General features: G+C 35.7%; 1 protein-coding gene across 3 annotated transcripts in view; it reads right to left on the bottom strand.

The window, feature by feature from the left end:
• Positions 1–15902, bottom strand: part of GRID2 (glutamate ionotropic receptor delta type subunit 2) — a 640427-nt gene that overhangs the window by 240865 nt on the left and 383660 nt on the right. For all 3 annotated transcript variants that reach the window (XM_055587659.1, XM_055587660.1, XM_055587661.1), the window contains exon 9: positions 5726–5864. In XM_055587659.1, the coding sequence (XP_055443634.1) occupies positions 5726–5864 (139 nt within the window). The remainder of the gene's footprint in view (positions 1–5725; positions 5865–15902) is intronic.

Genomic DNA, 15902 nt, shown 5'->3' with positions numbered 1-15902 from the left:
CCCGCTGTGTCCACAAGTCTGTTCTGTACATCCATGCCTATTCCTGCCTTGCAAATAGGTTCATCAGTACCGTTTTTCTAGATACCATATATATTCATTAATATATGATATTTGTTTTTCATTTTGGGAATAAAGTCGTGGATAGTAGATGTTTGCTAATAGCACAGCAATTGGGCTGGGAAAAGGTACTCTGATGAGGATTGCTTCATTTAATGATGAGCAAATCTCATGAATATAAAATGATTAAGAAGCATGACACTGGATGGTTTTCTGAAAAAAGTTTCTATCTTTTCTAAGAAAAATCAGAATTTTCCAAGAAAGTTTGACATTAATTATAAATGCAACTTTGAATATTTCCAAGAAACATTGCAATTATGTTTACCAACACAGCTGAAGCATGAAATTAGAAGATATCTTTAAGTTTGGAGAGAGACTCAGGCTTCTTTTAACTTACTTGGCTCCAGTTTTCCCCTTTCATAATTAGTCTAGTGATAAGATTAGAAGGAAGGGGAGGTTTATTATACTCACGGTTGGCTTTTAATAATGTGAGTTGGCATTTGAAAGAAATAATTTGTTAAAAATGAACGTTCAGTTATTTTGGATTGTGGAACTACACTTGAGGGAAACATCATGTGCAATTACGATCTGTTTCCATTAAATTTTACTTTAGAGAAACCTATGGGTGTAAAAATTTGATAGAAACTTTTGCTCCCACTGCTATTACATGAAAGTCTAGATACAAATAAATGCTAGCAAAGTTGGTAATGGCCAAATAGCTCAGATACACACACACCATGAGGCCTACAAACCCAGTGAAACAGTGGATCAAGCAAACAAATTGTAATAATCATCAGAGACAAACTGTAAAATAAAGAAAAACTTCAGTAGGTAAAGCCATGAATTGGTATTGGACTAACATGGGGTGGATTTTCGGCTCTGACATTATTCACAATGTGCTAGTGAGCATTTAACTTCCAAATTGCTGTTTTTTCATCTACAAACTAGGAATAATAGTACTAATTGTATTATTAGGGTAATTTTGAACACTGAAGGGGGTATATTAATATGCTTAATAAATTCATAATAAATTCTCAGTGAATATTGTCCATAATTTTTATTATTTATGATTATTATTGTACACTGTATCAAATGAGTTATCTAAAGCTTTCTCTACTTATTTTAAAATGTTTCAAAGTTAAATCTGAGATACACAAATTTTCGGCTTTAAGTACTCTTAAAATCAGATCAGATCAGATCAGTCGCTCAGTCGTGTCCGATTCTTTGTGACCCCATGAATCACAGCATGCCAGAACTCCCTGTCCATCACCAACTCCTGGAGTTCACTCAGACTCACGTCCATCGAGTCAGTGATGCCATCCAGCCATCTCATCCTCTGTTGTCCCCTTCTCCTCCTGCCCCCAATCCCTCCCAGCATCAGAGTCTTTTCCAATGAGTCAACTCTTCGCATGAGGTGGCCAAAGTACTGGAGTTTCAGCTTTAGCATCATTCCTTCCAAAGAAATCCCCGGGCTGATCTCCTTCAGAATGGACTGGTTGGATCTCCTTGCAGTCCAAGGGACTCTCAAGAGTCTTCTCCAACACCACAGTTCAAAAGCATCAATTCTTCGGTGCTCAGCCTTCTTCACAGTCCAACTCTCACATCCATACATGACCACAGGAAAAACCATAGCCTTGACTAGATGGACCTTTGTTGGCAAAGTAATGTCTCTGCTTTTGAATATGCTATCTAGGTTGGTCATAACTTTTCTTCCAAGGAGTAAGCGTCTTTTATTTTCATGGCTGGAGTCACCATCTGCAGTGATTTTGGAGCCCAGAAAAATAAAGTCTGACACTGGTTCCACTGTTTCCCCATCTATTTCCCATGAAGTGATGGGACCGGATGCCGTGATCTTCGTTATCTGAATGAAGCAGGGCAAAGACTAATAGAGTTTTGCCAAGAAAATGCACTGGTCATAACAAACACTCTCTTCCAATAACACAAGAGAAGACTCTATACATGGACATCACCAGATGGTCAACACTGAAATCAGATTTATTATATTCTTTGCAGCCAAAGATGGAGAAGTTCTACACAGTGAGAAAAAACAAGACCAGGAGCTGACTGTGGCTCAGACCATGAACTCCTTTTTGCCAAATTCAGACTTAAATTGAAGAAAGTAGGGAAACCACTAGACCATTCAGGTATGACCTAAATCAAATCCCTTATGATTATACAGTGCAAGTAAGAAATAGATTTAAGGGCCTAGATCTGATAGATAGAGTGCCTGATGAACTATGGAATGAGGTTTGTGACATTGTATAGGAGACAGGGATCAAGACCATCCCCATGGAAAAGAAATGCAAAAAAGCAAAATGGCTGTCTGGGGAGGCCTTACAAATAGCTGTGAAAAGAAGAGAAGCAAAAAGCAAAGGAGAAAAGGAAAGATATAAACATCTGAGTGCAGAGTTCCAAAGAATAGCAAGAAGAGATAAGAAAGCCTTCTTCAGAGATCAATGCAAAGAAATAGAGGAAAACATACAGAATGGGAAAGACTAGAGATCTCTTCAAGAAAATCAGAGATACCAAAGAAACATTTCATGCAAAGATGGGCTTGATAAAGGACAGAAATGGTATTGACCTAACAGAAGCAGAAGATATTAAGAAGAGATGGCAAGAATACACAGAAGAACTATACAAAAAAGATCTTCATGACCCAGATAATTATGATGGTGTGATCACTGACCTAGAGCCAGACATCCTGGAATGTGAAGTCAAGTGGGCCTTAGAAAGCATTACTATGAACAAAGCTAGTGGAGGTGATGGAATTCCAGTTGAGCTATTCCAAATCCTGAAAGATGATACTGTGAAGTGCTGCACTCAATATGCCAGCAAATTTGGAAAACTCAGCAGTGGCCACAGGACTGGAAAAGGTCAGTTTTCATTCCAATCCCAAAGAAAGGCAATGCCAAAAAATGCTCAAACTACCACACAATTGCACTCATCTCACACACTAGTAAAGTAATGCTCAAAATTCTCCAAGCCAGGCTTTAGCAATATGTGAACCATGAACTTCCTGATGTTCAAGCTGGTTTTAGAAAAGGCAGAGGAACCAGAGATCAAATTGCCAACATCTGTTGGATCATGGAAAAAGCAAGAGAGTTCCAGAAAAACATCTATTTCTGCTTTATTGACTATGCCAAAGCCTCTGACTGTGTGGATCACAATAAACTGTGGAAAATTCTGAAAGAGATGGGAATACCAGACCACCTGACCTGCCTCTTGAGAAATTTGTATGCAGGTCAGGAAGCAACAGTTAGAACTGGACAGGGAACAACAGACTGGTTCCAAATAGGAAAAGGAGTTCATCAAGGCTGTATATTGTCACCCTGCTTATTTAACTTATATGCAGAGTACATCATGAGAAATGCTGGACTGGAAGAAGCACAAGCTGGAATGAAGATTGCCAGGAGAAATATCAATAACCTCAGATATGCAGATGACACGACCCTTACGGCAGAAAGTGAACAGGAACTAAAAAGCCTCTTGATGAAAGTGAAAGTGGAGAGTGAAAAAGTTGGCTTAAAGCTGAACATTCAGAAAACGAAGATCATGGCATCTGGTCCCATCACTTCATGGGAAATAGATGGGGAAACAGTGGAAACAGTGTCAGACTCTTAAAATACAGCATGTTAAAGTTGATGAGAAGTATATTAGTGATTTAAAATACCCCATTTTGATTTTTAAAAACTGTTTCTTTCAGTGCAATTTCTATTGACTGATGTGCCAAGCAATCTTACTCTGAAAGGCAGGTATCAGTTATACATGTAATTAGCTCATGTTGGGATATTCACCTATAGAACTGACCCAACACAAAAATCTCCCAACTTTTGATGCTTTATTTCCTCAAACAAATCGAGCATTTGAAGAATGTCATTATTTACATTACTATACTTAACAATGAACAAGGCCATGATACAGCCTTTATAATGTTCCCTAGAAATAACTGGTCATACAAATGCACAAGGGTATGGGATGGGGACTAGTGTGGTACAGTTAGAACATAGACTCAGGAATGAGGCAGATTTAAGGTCTGATCTTTAATCAATCACTTATTACATTTACAATTTGAGGAAAGTTATTTAGCTTTTCAACTTCAGTTGCAAAATAGGCTAATTAATAAGTAGTATGTATTTAATGCTTCTACCCATTAAAGCATTAAATGAGCCAATGCATGTCAAACATCTAGCAAAGAGTTTGTCATCTTGTGAATGCTCAATAAATGTTTTTTACTTGCATAATTTTACTAACTCATTGATTTCTTAGGCTGGAACATTATAATCATTTTCATTATTGCTTAAAATAGGAATATGATGGGGTCACCAGTTTAAATTTTCCATAAGCTTCGCTCTGCATCACTTATAATACATGTCACACACAGAACTGGCTATGATACAAAGGTAGTAAGTTGAAAGGATATGGAGGTTCTGCACCAAAGAAATGACTAGGAAAACGACTTGAAGACTAAGATTTGATGAGAGAAGTTGGAAACATCATTTTCATAAATGGGTTAAATAACTGACTCATGAATTTAATTTGGGGGTTTTCAATTTATATACCATAAGCAATTGAAAAAAATACCCTATTTCTTTTTAGATCATTAATTCTTGATTTTATATTTAGTATTGTGCTATAATAATTTTGTACCTACTAATGGAATTCATTTACATAGTTTTTGAAGGCAAGAAGAACTCATTTTGACTCTTAAGGACAGATTAAATCTCCAATGAATTCCTTGACAAAGCTAATTATTCTAATCTTCAAACTGTCAGTTTTGTTGGGAAAGAAATGTTTTTTAACTGTAGAAAAGTTCAAACTACTTTGTTTTTGGAGTAATAAAACATTTTCAGAAAACATTTTCTTAAACCCAGATATAGAGCATTATGAGGCACAAGTTGAACCGTGGCACTGACCAGACTTTATGGCATGAAATCACACGGAGTGAAACTGGCCACAGTAAACCAAAGGCCTTTGGATTCTCAGGGCTCAAGGAACGCCATTTGTGAAACGCAGGATTGACTCAGGTGGCTTTCAGGATTCAAAAGTACACGATAGTTAATGACAATGTACCACCATCGCAGCTGGAAAAACAGCAGCAGTAATATTCGTATTAGCTCTAATGCAATGAAGAGACAGAATGTGGTTTTACTTCTTGGTCAGCACTCTCTCTCTTTCCCTCCCTCCCTACCTGTCTTTAATCTCTCAATTTCCTAGTGTCTACCTAACTATCTACTCAGACAATGCATAATGGGATAGATTCAAGGCAGAGACTATGAGTGTCAACCTTCATATATATATATTATATATACACACACACACATAAACATACATATTTTAGTATGACTCCTTTTTCCTTCTTTTTTATAATACTGCTGAGACATAGTCATATTTTACGGAGGTTAAAAATCTGAACATGTCTTATCCTTCCAAGAAAATGTTGTAAGCAACGTTCAAATTATACCCAGAATTTTATTTTATAAAAAGTGCTCCACCAAAACTGTACTTTCAGGAATTTGACTATTTATGATGTCTGCACATCAGAAAATTAAGCCTTTACCCAAAAGGAAGTTGTAAATTTATTATCAGACACCACATACTTATTTAAATAGCTCTGGCCTCTTCTGTCACTTCCCATATTTTGCATCAAGTGGAATCTTTGTCTACTTACTGGATGGAGCTTTCAATGCGGGTGATGGTGAGGAAAGCTGCAAGATTTGCAGTGTAAGATGAGATGACAATCAAAGCAAACAGCCACCAAGCCCCCATCATCATTCGGGTGGCCAGAGTTGTGTATGGGACTTCTCCACCTGTGGAAGGAAGCAGAGAATACAAGAACATCAACAAGTATTTATTGAGACTCTGAAGTCATACACAGTCAATATAAGTTAACTTTAAAGTAATGAGAATCTTTCTACATAACATCAGTGTAGATCTCTGTATTTTGCTTACGTTCACCACTTTTTTTTTTTTTGGTCGTTTTTAATGATCAAGTAATTCTTGTAAACAAAGAATCTCAAGGATCCAGAAAAAGCATAGCTAGCTGTGCTTTTTTCCCCCAATTTTTATAGCTGTTTATTTAATTTTTTTAATTGGAAGATAATTGCTTTACAATGTTGTGTTGGTTTCCGCTGTACAATGAAGTGAATTAGCTATATGTATACATATATCTCCTCCCTCCTGAACCTGCCTCCCATTTCTCACTTCCATCCTGCCCTTCTAGGTCATCACAGAACACCAAGCTGAGCTCCTTGCGACATACAGCAGATTCCCACCAGCTATCTATTTTTCACACAGTAGTGTATATATATCAGTGCCGCTACTGAACCACTTAGCCAGTTTACTTGTTTACATTCTAGGAGCTACCACTCTTAAGTCTATCATCATGATGCTTTTTAAAAGTGAAAACGAAATCATCATATTCTCCTGATCCAAATTTCCAGTGGATTCCTATCACTCTCAAATAAAAAAAAAAAAAAGAAAGAAAGAAAATCTGAAATCTCTATCAAAGTTTATGAACTAATCTCAGATCCACTTTCTGACTTACCTCTTCCCACTCTCTGAATGTCCTTCCTCTAGTTTCTTATAAGGGCCCACAATGATTTCTGTCCTAGGGCTTTTGTACTTGCAATTTGTATGCCTAGAATTCTCTGTTCTTTAACTTAAAAATGACTCTCCTTTTAATTTATTTAACTTTCTGCTCAGATGATACTTCTTCACAAACACTTGTCATTCCATCTAAAATAATTCCCACAACCCCACTCTTTCAGCCACCCTATTTTTTTAAATCAAAAATTTTCATATATTTTATATATTTTTATTTTCTCCTCTTCCTCATTATACAGTTTCTAACATAACAGTTTCTGCCTCATATTAGGTGGGTAAATATTTGCTAAATGAATACATGTTTTATATGAAGCTAATAATCTTTCCAAAATAAATTAGTTTTCTGCTAAGTGTAAAAATAAAGAGATATAATACTACATTTGCCTAGGTACATCAATATGTGAATTGCTTAACAAGATTGAATTAATTATCATATGAGGCAGATTTTTATGCCAACCACTAATTCTCACTGTGTAATATTAATACCTTTAAATTTTCAGTGTAGTACAAACTTACCCTGTGGGTATGACCTGAGCTATTTTCCTGATGTAGTATAGTCAGAATAGGCTAACCTCTGATATCTGGAACACATTTTTTCAAAAGCAGTTATGATGCATTTTGGATACTTTCTTCTCCAAAGCAACAAAAATATTCACTTGGCTTTTAAAAGATGAAAGAAAAATAAAATGCTCATTTTTAAACCAAATGGGGACTTCCTAGAAAAATGACTAATTGAAAAAATAATAATAAAACATGAGCAAGATGATTGCTAAAGACTGGAAGATGTTAATAAATGTAACAAAAGTAGAACAATAAATTCATGACTGAAAAGGCTAATTGAAGGTTTGTGTCCATGAAGACTTCACCCTCGATTTGAGTCTTTATCACACATAAGAAAGAATACTTGTTGAGCTTTCCTCATCTGTGGCATAAAGTCTGAAATTTGGAAATTAAAATTTCTTGGGAAGTCCACATAAAATGACATTTTATTTGATATCTGTACTTAGAAATCAAATACTAAAAGTAATGGTAATCTTGACTCCTAACATTTGTAATTAGGAAAAAATTCAAAACAATCCTCCTACTGATAGCAACTAAAAAAAAAAAAAAAAAAAAAAGAACAAATACTGCATTTGAGAGCTAAAGAAGAAATAAAAAATTAGAAGATGAATATTCTGAAGAAGAAGTTCAGAAATGTGACCTGGTATTTAGGCCTGTTTTCTACTAAGGGATAAATACCAATTTAACAAGAAGATAAGAAACTGAGATGCTGAGCAATGCTTTTGAAAGCCTTCAAAATCAGGTGGCTATAAAAATTAAGGCCCAGGGCTTGCCAAATAGGGGTGGAACTAAGAAAAAGAGAAAACCCTTATATGCTTGGAAATCAACAATTACAATTCTATTATGCCATGGGTTGGAGAAAAATCACAAGAGAAGTAAAAAAATATTTTGAAGTTGGTGATAATAAAAATACTCTAAACCAAAACTCCACATTTTGATACCTGACAGGATGCAGCTAGATTTGTCTTTGAAGGGAAATTCACAACTTCTATAAGAAAAGAAGTCTGAAAATCAATGAGCTACTCATCAATTTCAAGAAGTTAAAAGAAAAGCAAGTTAAACCTAAAGAACACAGAGGGAGGGACATAATAAATATAGGAGCAGAAGTTAGTAAACTAGATAAAACTAAATAAACACAATAGAGAGGGATGATCCAACAGAAGTTTGGTCCTTTGAAAATATTTATAAAAAGCTGTGGATGTATGGCAGAAACCAATATAATGTTGTAAAGAAATTATCCTTCAATAAAAATAAATAAATATTAAAAAATAGCAAGAAAAAAAAAAGCTCTAAAGATTGATCAAGAAAATAAGTAAAGGCACAAAAATAGGAGTTAAAAGGGTATATTGTTAGAAATGTTGCAGATATTAGAAGGATAAAAGAGGAGGATCATATGCACAGTTCAGTGCCAATTAATATGAAAATTGAGATGACATGGACAAATTTGTATAAAAATTGCTACCAAAAGAAATAGAACATTTCAATGATCTTATAAGTATTAAAGACTTTGAACCCACAATTAAAACCTACTCATCCAAATACTCAAGACTAGTAGATTGTTTTCAGACTTTCTGGAAAAAATCTACCAAATGTTTTAGCAATAATTAAGTCTAATTTTACATAAACTCTTTCTAAGATTAGAAAAAAGCAAGACACTAGTCCATATATTTTATAAAGAAGACACAACTTTGGTAAACAAAATCTGAAAAGGTTATTCCAAGTAAAGAGAATGACAGGCTAATCTTTCATATAATTGTAGATAAAAAAGACTTACATAAATTAGCAAACTGAAAATTGCAAAAATAAATAGGCATGATGAGTTTATTAAATGAAAGCAAAGGTTGTTTGGCATCTAAAAGTAAATCATTAAAATTCACTATATTAGCACTATAAAGGAGTAAAACCCTATAATCATCTTGGTAGAAGTATAAAAAGCACCGATAAAATTTAGCATCTAATCATAAAAATCCTGAAAACCTAGAAATACTCCAGCAAACTGGAAATAAAAAAAACCTTTCTTAGTCTCACAAAGAGTATTTTCAGGAAGCCAACAGAAAATGTCATACTTACTAACAAAGAAAGCATTTTTAAAGCCTATCTTAAAGGCTGTGAGTTGTTACCACTTCTATTCAACATTTAATTGTAGGCACTAAACAGCACAGTACAATGTGCCAAGAAAATACAGAAAGAAAAAATACTAAAGAATTAGAGAGGATGAAATAAAAGTTAAGGGTTAGAGATGATGTGAATATGTATATAGAAAATCTAAGAGAATATGAAATGACTTACTAAAATTAACGTCAGCTATCAGTTTACTATGGTACAGAGTCAACGTTCAAAAATAATCAGACATGCATATACCAGTAACACTTAAGACATGAAATTTAAAAATATGCACTATTTGCAATAATACTAAAAATATAAAAAATCTAGAAATAAAGATGTGGAAGATCTCTACATGAAAATCTATAAAACTTTCTTGAGTGTAATAAAAGAGAGTTAAATAAATGGACAGATACATTGTGTTTATTGATCAAAGACTCGGTATTATAAAGATATAAAATTTTCTCTCTCACACACACATACAGAGAACAATGAAATAGTACTATATAGAAATGAAAATGAACAGATTTCATTTATAACACCATGAATGGATTTCACAAACTAAATATTGAGTAAAAGAATGCACACTGTATGATAATTGTTCAAAACTAGGCATCATGAATGGCAGTGCTGATAGGCTCATGAGTGGTAAACTGTAGACTAATGGTGGAGATGGGAAAATCGGGGTTGTGTTACAGGTACTGGTCTATCTTTTCCTAGGTGGCAGCTATACTGGGATTCCATTGCTGGTAATTCACTGAGCTGCACTTTTAAGTTTTGTGCACTTTCTGTACTTACATAGTATTTCACAATTAAAGAAAAAACTAAAAGAAGTAAAAGATTAAAAAGAGAATGGTGAGTTTAATAAAAACTAATTTTTTTCCTTTATTCTGTTTTTTTGTCCACAATTTGAAAAAAGAAAATATTTTCATAGATTCTGAAGGCTAGAAGACAGGTAAAAAACAAAAAAAATTACCTGCTAAATTAAAAAAACAACCTTACATTGCTAAAGCATGGCAGAAATTAGGCTGGTCATTCCTGACACTTTAGGGTGTAAAAGGGTCTGACTCCAGAGTTGGGCATTTTGATTCCATAACCCCTTGGTGAGTTTGACGTCTCCCTACAGTGTCACTCTGCAGAAGTGTGTGGAATTGGTATATTCCAAAGTGACCCTTCTGCAGTAAGAGAAATGTTCTTTACACAGATTTGCATTTTGATGCGACTGGTTTCCCACCTCAAAAAGTACATCAACCTTACCACTGTATGTATTATCTTACTTATAAAGGTTGTTAAAGAAGTAAAATAATGTTTTTCCCTCAGGCAAGATTATGGAACTTAATAATTTTACCTGAGTAAGGCAAAAAAATGTTGTTCTAAGTCTTTTTCTGTGGGAGTATACATGCATTTTTGTATTTGCCTGAAAATACAGAAAAGTAATTGTTGAAGATTGTCCAATTTCATTGCTTGGTAAATCAGCTTCTTGAAGGTTTAAAAACTCACAAAGTAAAAAAAAAAAAAAAAAAGAACCTCTCAAGTGTTTATTATATAATCTGGGACTGTGATTTTTTTTTTTATGAAATATGATCAAGAAAAAAAATAGAAGAAAATTCATTATTATCTTGCCTTATAAACATTTTTTTTTCCAGAATTGGATCCTTATTGAAATTAGGTTACTAGCAAAATGGCTAAAAACCCTTATAGCAAATAGAAATTTTCCAATATTAGGGGTGATGGAATATGTTCAAATAAGCTGGTCAATTGGCATGTCAGTAAATATTAGAATATTTTATGCATACAAAATCACAATTTAGAAAATATGAATAAGGATATACTGGCAATGAGCCACCTCCTAAATGCATATGATATGTCAATCATATTTATGTATTAATCTGTTCTTTGAAGTGCATTCATAAATAGACTGCCTGTGACTAGATTTGTAAATGCTTTAACAATTTTTTCTTTTGGTGGAGGAAATGGAGGTAATGAGGAGCATGAGATACCCACAAGGTTCGGAGTTAGCGAGGTTACTATGTCCACTATCTGAAGACAGTGCAGGCTTTATACGCATGGTTTGAGGCGGGAGAGGACAGCAGAAAATTACAGTGTGTTATGGCAAGGAAATTATTCTATTTACAATTATCTTTCAGTATTTTTTTTTATTATGGCAAGCACAAAGCCTCAGCTTGGTGATAATCATTCTGTTTAAAATTTCAAATCTGCTTTCATAAAGGGAATGAAAATCTCAAAATCCCTTTGGCAAGCAACAGAGTCTAATTAGAATTTAATAGTATTTCATTTTTATTATTTGTATGATTATTTTCTACTTAATGCAAATGCACTCCTTTTATATTTATTTTGGTAGAAATACCTTTATTAACAATAACTCTGACCTCTTTACAATCTCAATTTCAAGTAATCCAAGCTCCTATGCCATCTTCTATCTTTTGAGTTTCCTCCCCTCATCAAGTTGACATTCCCATTCCATCTAAGATCTATTCTATTCTACCATATTTTCACTATGAGACCCTAATCCTATTATATGTAGTTCCCTCTTACCCATCTTAAATCCAGTGATTTGTTAAGATCAACATTGCATTTTTCCTCCATTCCTTTGAAACCCTCTCATGCTCAGTTGCATCTTCCCTGCAAGAATACTGGAGGGGGTTGCCATTTCCTCCTACTCCAGAGGATCTTCCCAACCCAGGGATCAAACCTGTGTTTCCTGCACTGGCAGGCAGATTCTTTTACCACCGCCCAACCTGGGAAATCCTTTCAGCAGAGCCCAAACACCAGTCAAATCCAACTCTCTCTTTGCTCTGTTTTGTACAACACACTCTAAATTCATGTCTATAAACTCTAAGTGAGTCTTTAATGCAGCCTCACAGTCATATTGCAGAGAAGGCAATGGCACCCCACTCCAGTACTCTTGCCTGGAAAATCTCATGGACGGAGGATCCTGATAGGCTGCAGTCCATGGGGTCGGGAAGAGTAGGACATGACTGAAGCGACTTAGCAGCAGCAGCAGCAGCAGCAGCACAATCATATTGAGGTCAGTTCAGTTGCTCAGTCATGTCAGACTCTTTGTGACCCCATGGACTGCAGCACGCCAGGACTCCCTATCCATTATCAACTCCCGGAGTTTACTTAAACTCATGTCCATTAAGTCAGTGATGCCATCCAATCATCTCATCCTCTGTGGTCCCCTTCTCCTCCCGCCTTCAATCTTTCCTAGCATCAGGGTCTTTTCAAATGAGTCAGTTCTTCCCATCAGGTGGCTAAAGTATTGGAGTTTCAGCTTCATGATCAGTCCTTCCAATGAATATTCAGGATTGATTTCCTTTAGGATCGACTGGTTGGGTCTCCTTGCAGTCCAAGGGACTCTCAAGAGTCTTCTCCAACACCATAGTTCAAAACCATCAGTTCTTCAGCACTTAGCTTTCTTCTATAGTCCTAACCTCATATCCACACATGACTACTGAAAAAACCACAGCTTTGACTAGATGGACCTTTGTTAGCAAAGTAATGTGTCTGCTTTTTAATATGCTGTCTAGAATGGTCATAAATTTCCTTCCAAGGTGTAAGCATCTTTTAATTTCATGGCTGCAGTTGCCATCTACACTGATTTTGGAGCCCCCCAAAATAAAGTCTGTTACTGTTTCCATTGCTTCCCCATCTATTTGCCATGAAGTAATGGAACCAGATGCCATGATCTTAATTTTCTGAATATTAAGTTTTAAGCTAACTTTTTTCCACTTTCCTCCTTCACTTTCATCAAGAGGCTCTTGAGTTCTTCTCTTTCTGCCATAAGGGTGGTGTCATCTGCATATCTGAGGTTATTGTTATTTCTTCCGGCAATCCTGAGTCCAGCTTGAGCTTCATCCAGTCCAGCATTTCTCATGATGTACTCTGCATATAAGTTAAATAAACAGGGTGACAATATACAGCCTTGATGTACTCCTTTCCCAATTTGGAACCAGTCTGTAGTTCTATGTCTAGTTCTAACTTTTGCTTCCTGACCTGCATACAGATTTCACAGGAGGCAGGCCAGGTGGTCTGGTATGCCATCTCTTGAAGAATTTTCCACAGTTTATTGTGATCCACACAGTCAAAAGCTTTGGCATAGTCAATAAAGCAGAAATAGATGTTTTTCTGGAACTCTCTTGCTTTTTTGATGATCCAGTGGATGTTGGCAATTTGATCTCTGGTTCCTCTGCCTTTTCTAAAATCAGCTGGAACATCAGGAAGTTTATGGTTCATGTACTGTTGAAGCCTGGCTTGGAGAATTTTGAGCATTACTTTGCTAATGTGTAAGATGAGTGCAATTGTGTGGTAGTTTGAGCATTCTTTGGCATTGCCTTTCTTTGGGATTGGAATGAAAACTGACCTTTTCCAGTCCTGTGGCCACTGCTGAGTTTTCCAAATTTGCTGGCATATTGAGTGCAGCACTTTCACAGCATCATCTTTCGGGATTTGAAATAGCTCAAGTGGAATTCCATCACCTCCACTAGCTTTGTTCATAGTGATGCTTTCTAAGGCCCACTTGACTTCACATTCCAGGATGTCTGGCTCTAGGTGAGTGATCACACCATCGTGATTATCTGGGTTGTGAAGATCTTTTTTGTACAGTTCTTCTGCATATCTTGCCACCTGTTCTTAGTATCTTCTGCTTCTGTTAGGTCCATACCATTTCTGTCCTTTATTGTGCCTGTCTTTTCATGAAATATTCCCTTGGTATCTCTAATTTTTTCTCTTCTCCACTCTCTTTGATAAGAATTCCAGTTTCTCTGTCTTCTAATACCACAAATTCCATATTCCCATTCTCAGTCTCAGAAGATGATTGTGAAATCTATCTAGTTTAGAAAATTCAAGCAATTTCAAGGAACTTCCAGAGAAAATCACCATCCAAAACAGTTTTCAGAGTGTACTTTAGGGTTAAAAAAAAGAAGAGGGAAAAATGTGCTTATATTTTCAGAATAAAGCAACTGGAAAATAACAAAAACTATATACATATGGAGAGCAGGAGGTAGCAGAGTGAAAGAAACAAGAACTGAATTACAAAATCTGTGACTGATTTGTTATTTAATTTTAAATGTGGAGCTGTTATCTGTTTCACACAATTAAAAAGAAAATTAAATTTTAAAAGAGCAAACAATGATAATGTAAACAATGATAGAATTGAACTTGAAAGAATATCAAATTAGTGACATATCTGTAAAGACAAAAATGCAATGACTGCTTCCCATTACTGAAGACTACAGCCCTTTTGGACAGCCCTTTCAGATAACTCTCTCTTCTAGTTTTAGTAACTATTCCCTTTCTTTGCCCCTTTAAACATGAGTGATAATAGCTCCCTCTGTAACTAGCGGGTACTGTACCAACCCTTGTTACTTTCTCAAAACTCCATCTACATCGCTGTAGAGAGTTCCTTTAGTAACCTTTCATCAATGTCCCAAACAGAATGTACCATCTATGTCCTATCTGGTATCATGTAAAGTCCCATGAAACATAAGTGCATAATGGGATTCTGGGATTCAATTGCTCATTTATCTATGTAGTGTATATTTGTGGGAAATGGAACACTGGCAACCCACAGCTTGTGGTTACATTATAATTATTCAGTTAGTACCAGTGTTGGCATAGGATGGAGTACATGTGGAATGCAAGGTCCTGGGAGACGAAGTGGCTATGGCAATAACTGTGATTTTAAAGATTGTGGTTTCAGCAAACTGTTCTGGAGTCTTCAAATAATATAAATGTTAGAGGAGAAATTGAAGGCAATAAATACCCAATTCAGAAATAATGGAAAATGTGAGATGTTGATGGCAGCTTTGAAGCGCTCTCTTAAATCATGTAGTCTCAGGGTAGATATGACTGAGGATAAGATTAAGGCTTGACTGTAATGGTGTACTCAGTTGCTGAGTTGTGCTTCAAATACTAATTGAATCTTCTGCCCAATGTGGTCTCATGATAAGGCAAGGGCACTGATAAGAAATTTGAGCTTCTGAATCTCTCTGAAACTTCTTCATATTGGAAGCAACCACCCCTTCTGAGGGAATCAGCTTTCTCTAGCATAAATGCCTCTTAGCGACTGGACCCAGGGAATCATAGTTCTCTCCTCACCAACATCACTCCTCATTGTCTCCAGGCTACAACTTAGATTCCAACATACCTAAGTCAGAGACATATAAAGCCTGCTAATAAAAGCTTTATACCACATAGGCTAAATGTAAGTATTGATTAGGGCAGATATATTGTCATAGATGGTAATGATCTGCAATTTGATATTTAATATGCTGACTTGATACTTGGGGAATGGTGATAACAGTTTATTGGACTGGCTAATTGAAGGATGAACCAATAAAGAAAGGATTTTGTAGATAACCTATATACAACATCTGTTATACTGTAGAGATACAGGGAGGTGGAAATGTTAGAATGAATCTGTTCTGGACAACCTGTTTACCTCCTTGGTTATTAGTGAGAGGAACACTCTCTCCACAAAGACATTAAGGAATGCAGAGGATGGGGTGGAACACAAGTATTATTGAAGAGTTCTGTGTGCTTGTCCTCTGTTGGCC

The sequence above is a fragment of the Bubalus kerabau genome, chromosome 7 (assembly GCF_029407905.1).
Source record: "Bubalus kerabau isolate K-KA32 ecotype Philippines breed swamp buffalo chromosome 7, PCC_UOA_SB_1v2, whole genome shotgun sequence".
Lineage (NCBI taxonomy): Eukaryota > Metazoa > Chordata > Mammalia > Artiodactyla > Bovidae > Bubalus > Bubalus kerabau.
The sequence above is the reverse complement of the archived record's forward strand: the minus strand, read 5'-3'. Positions and strand labels throughout refer to the sequence as shown.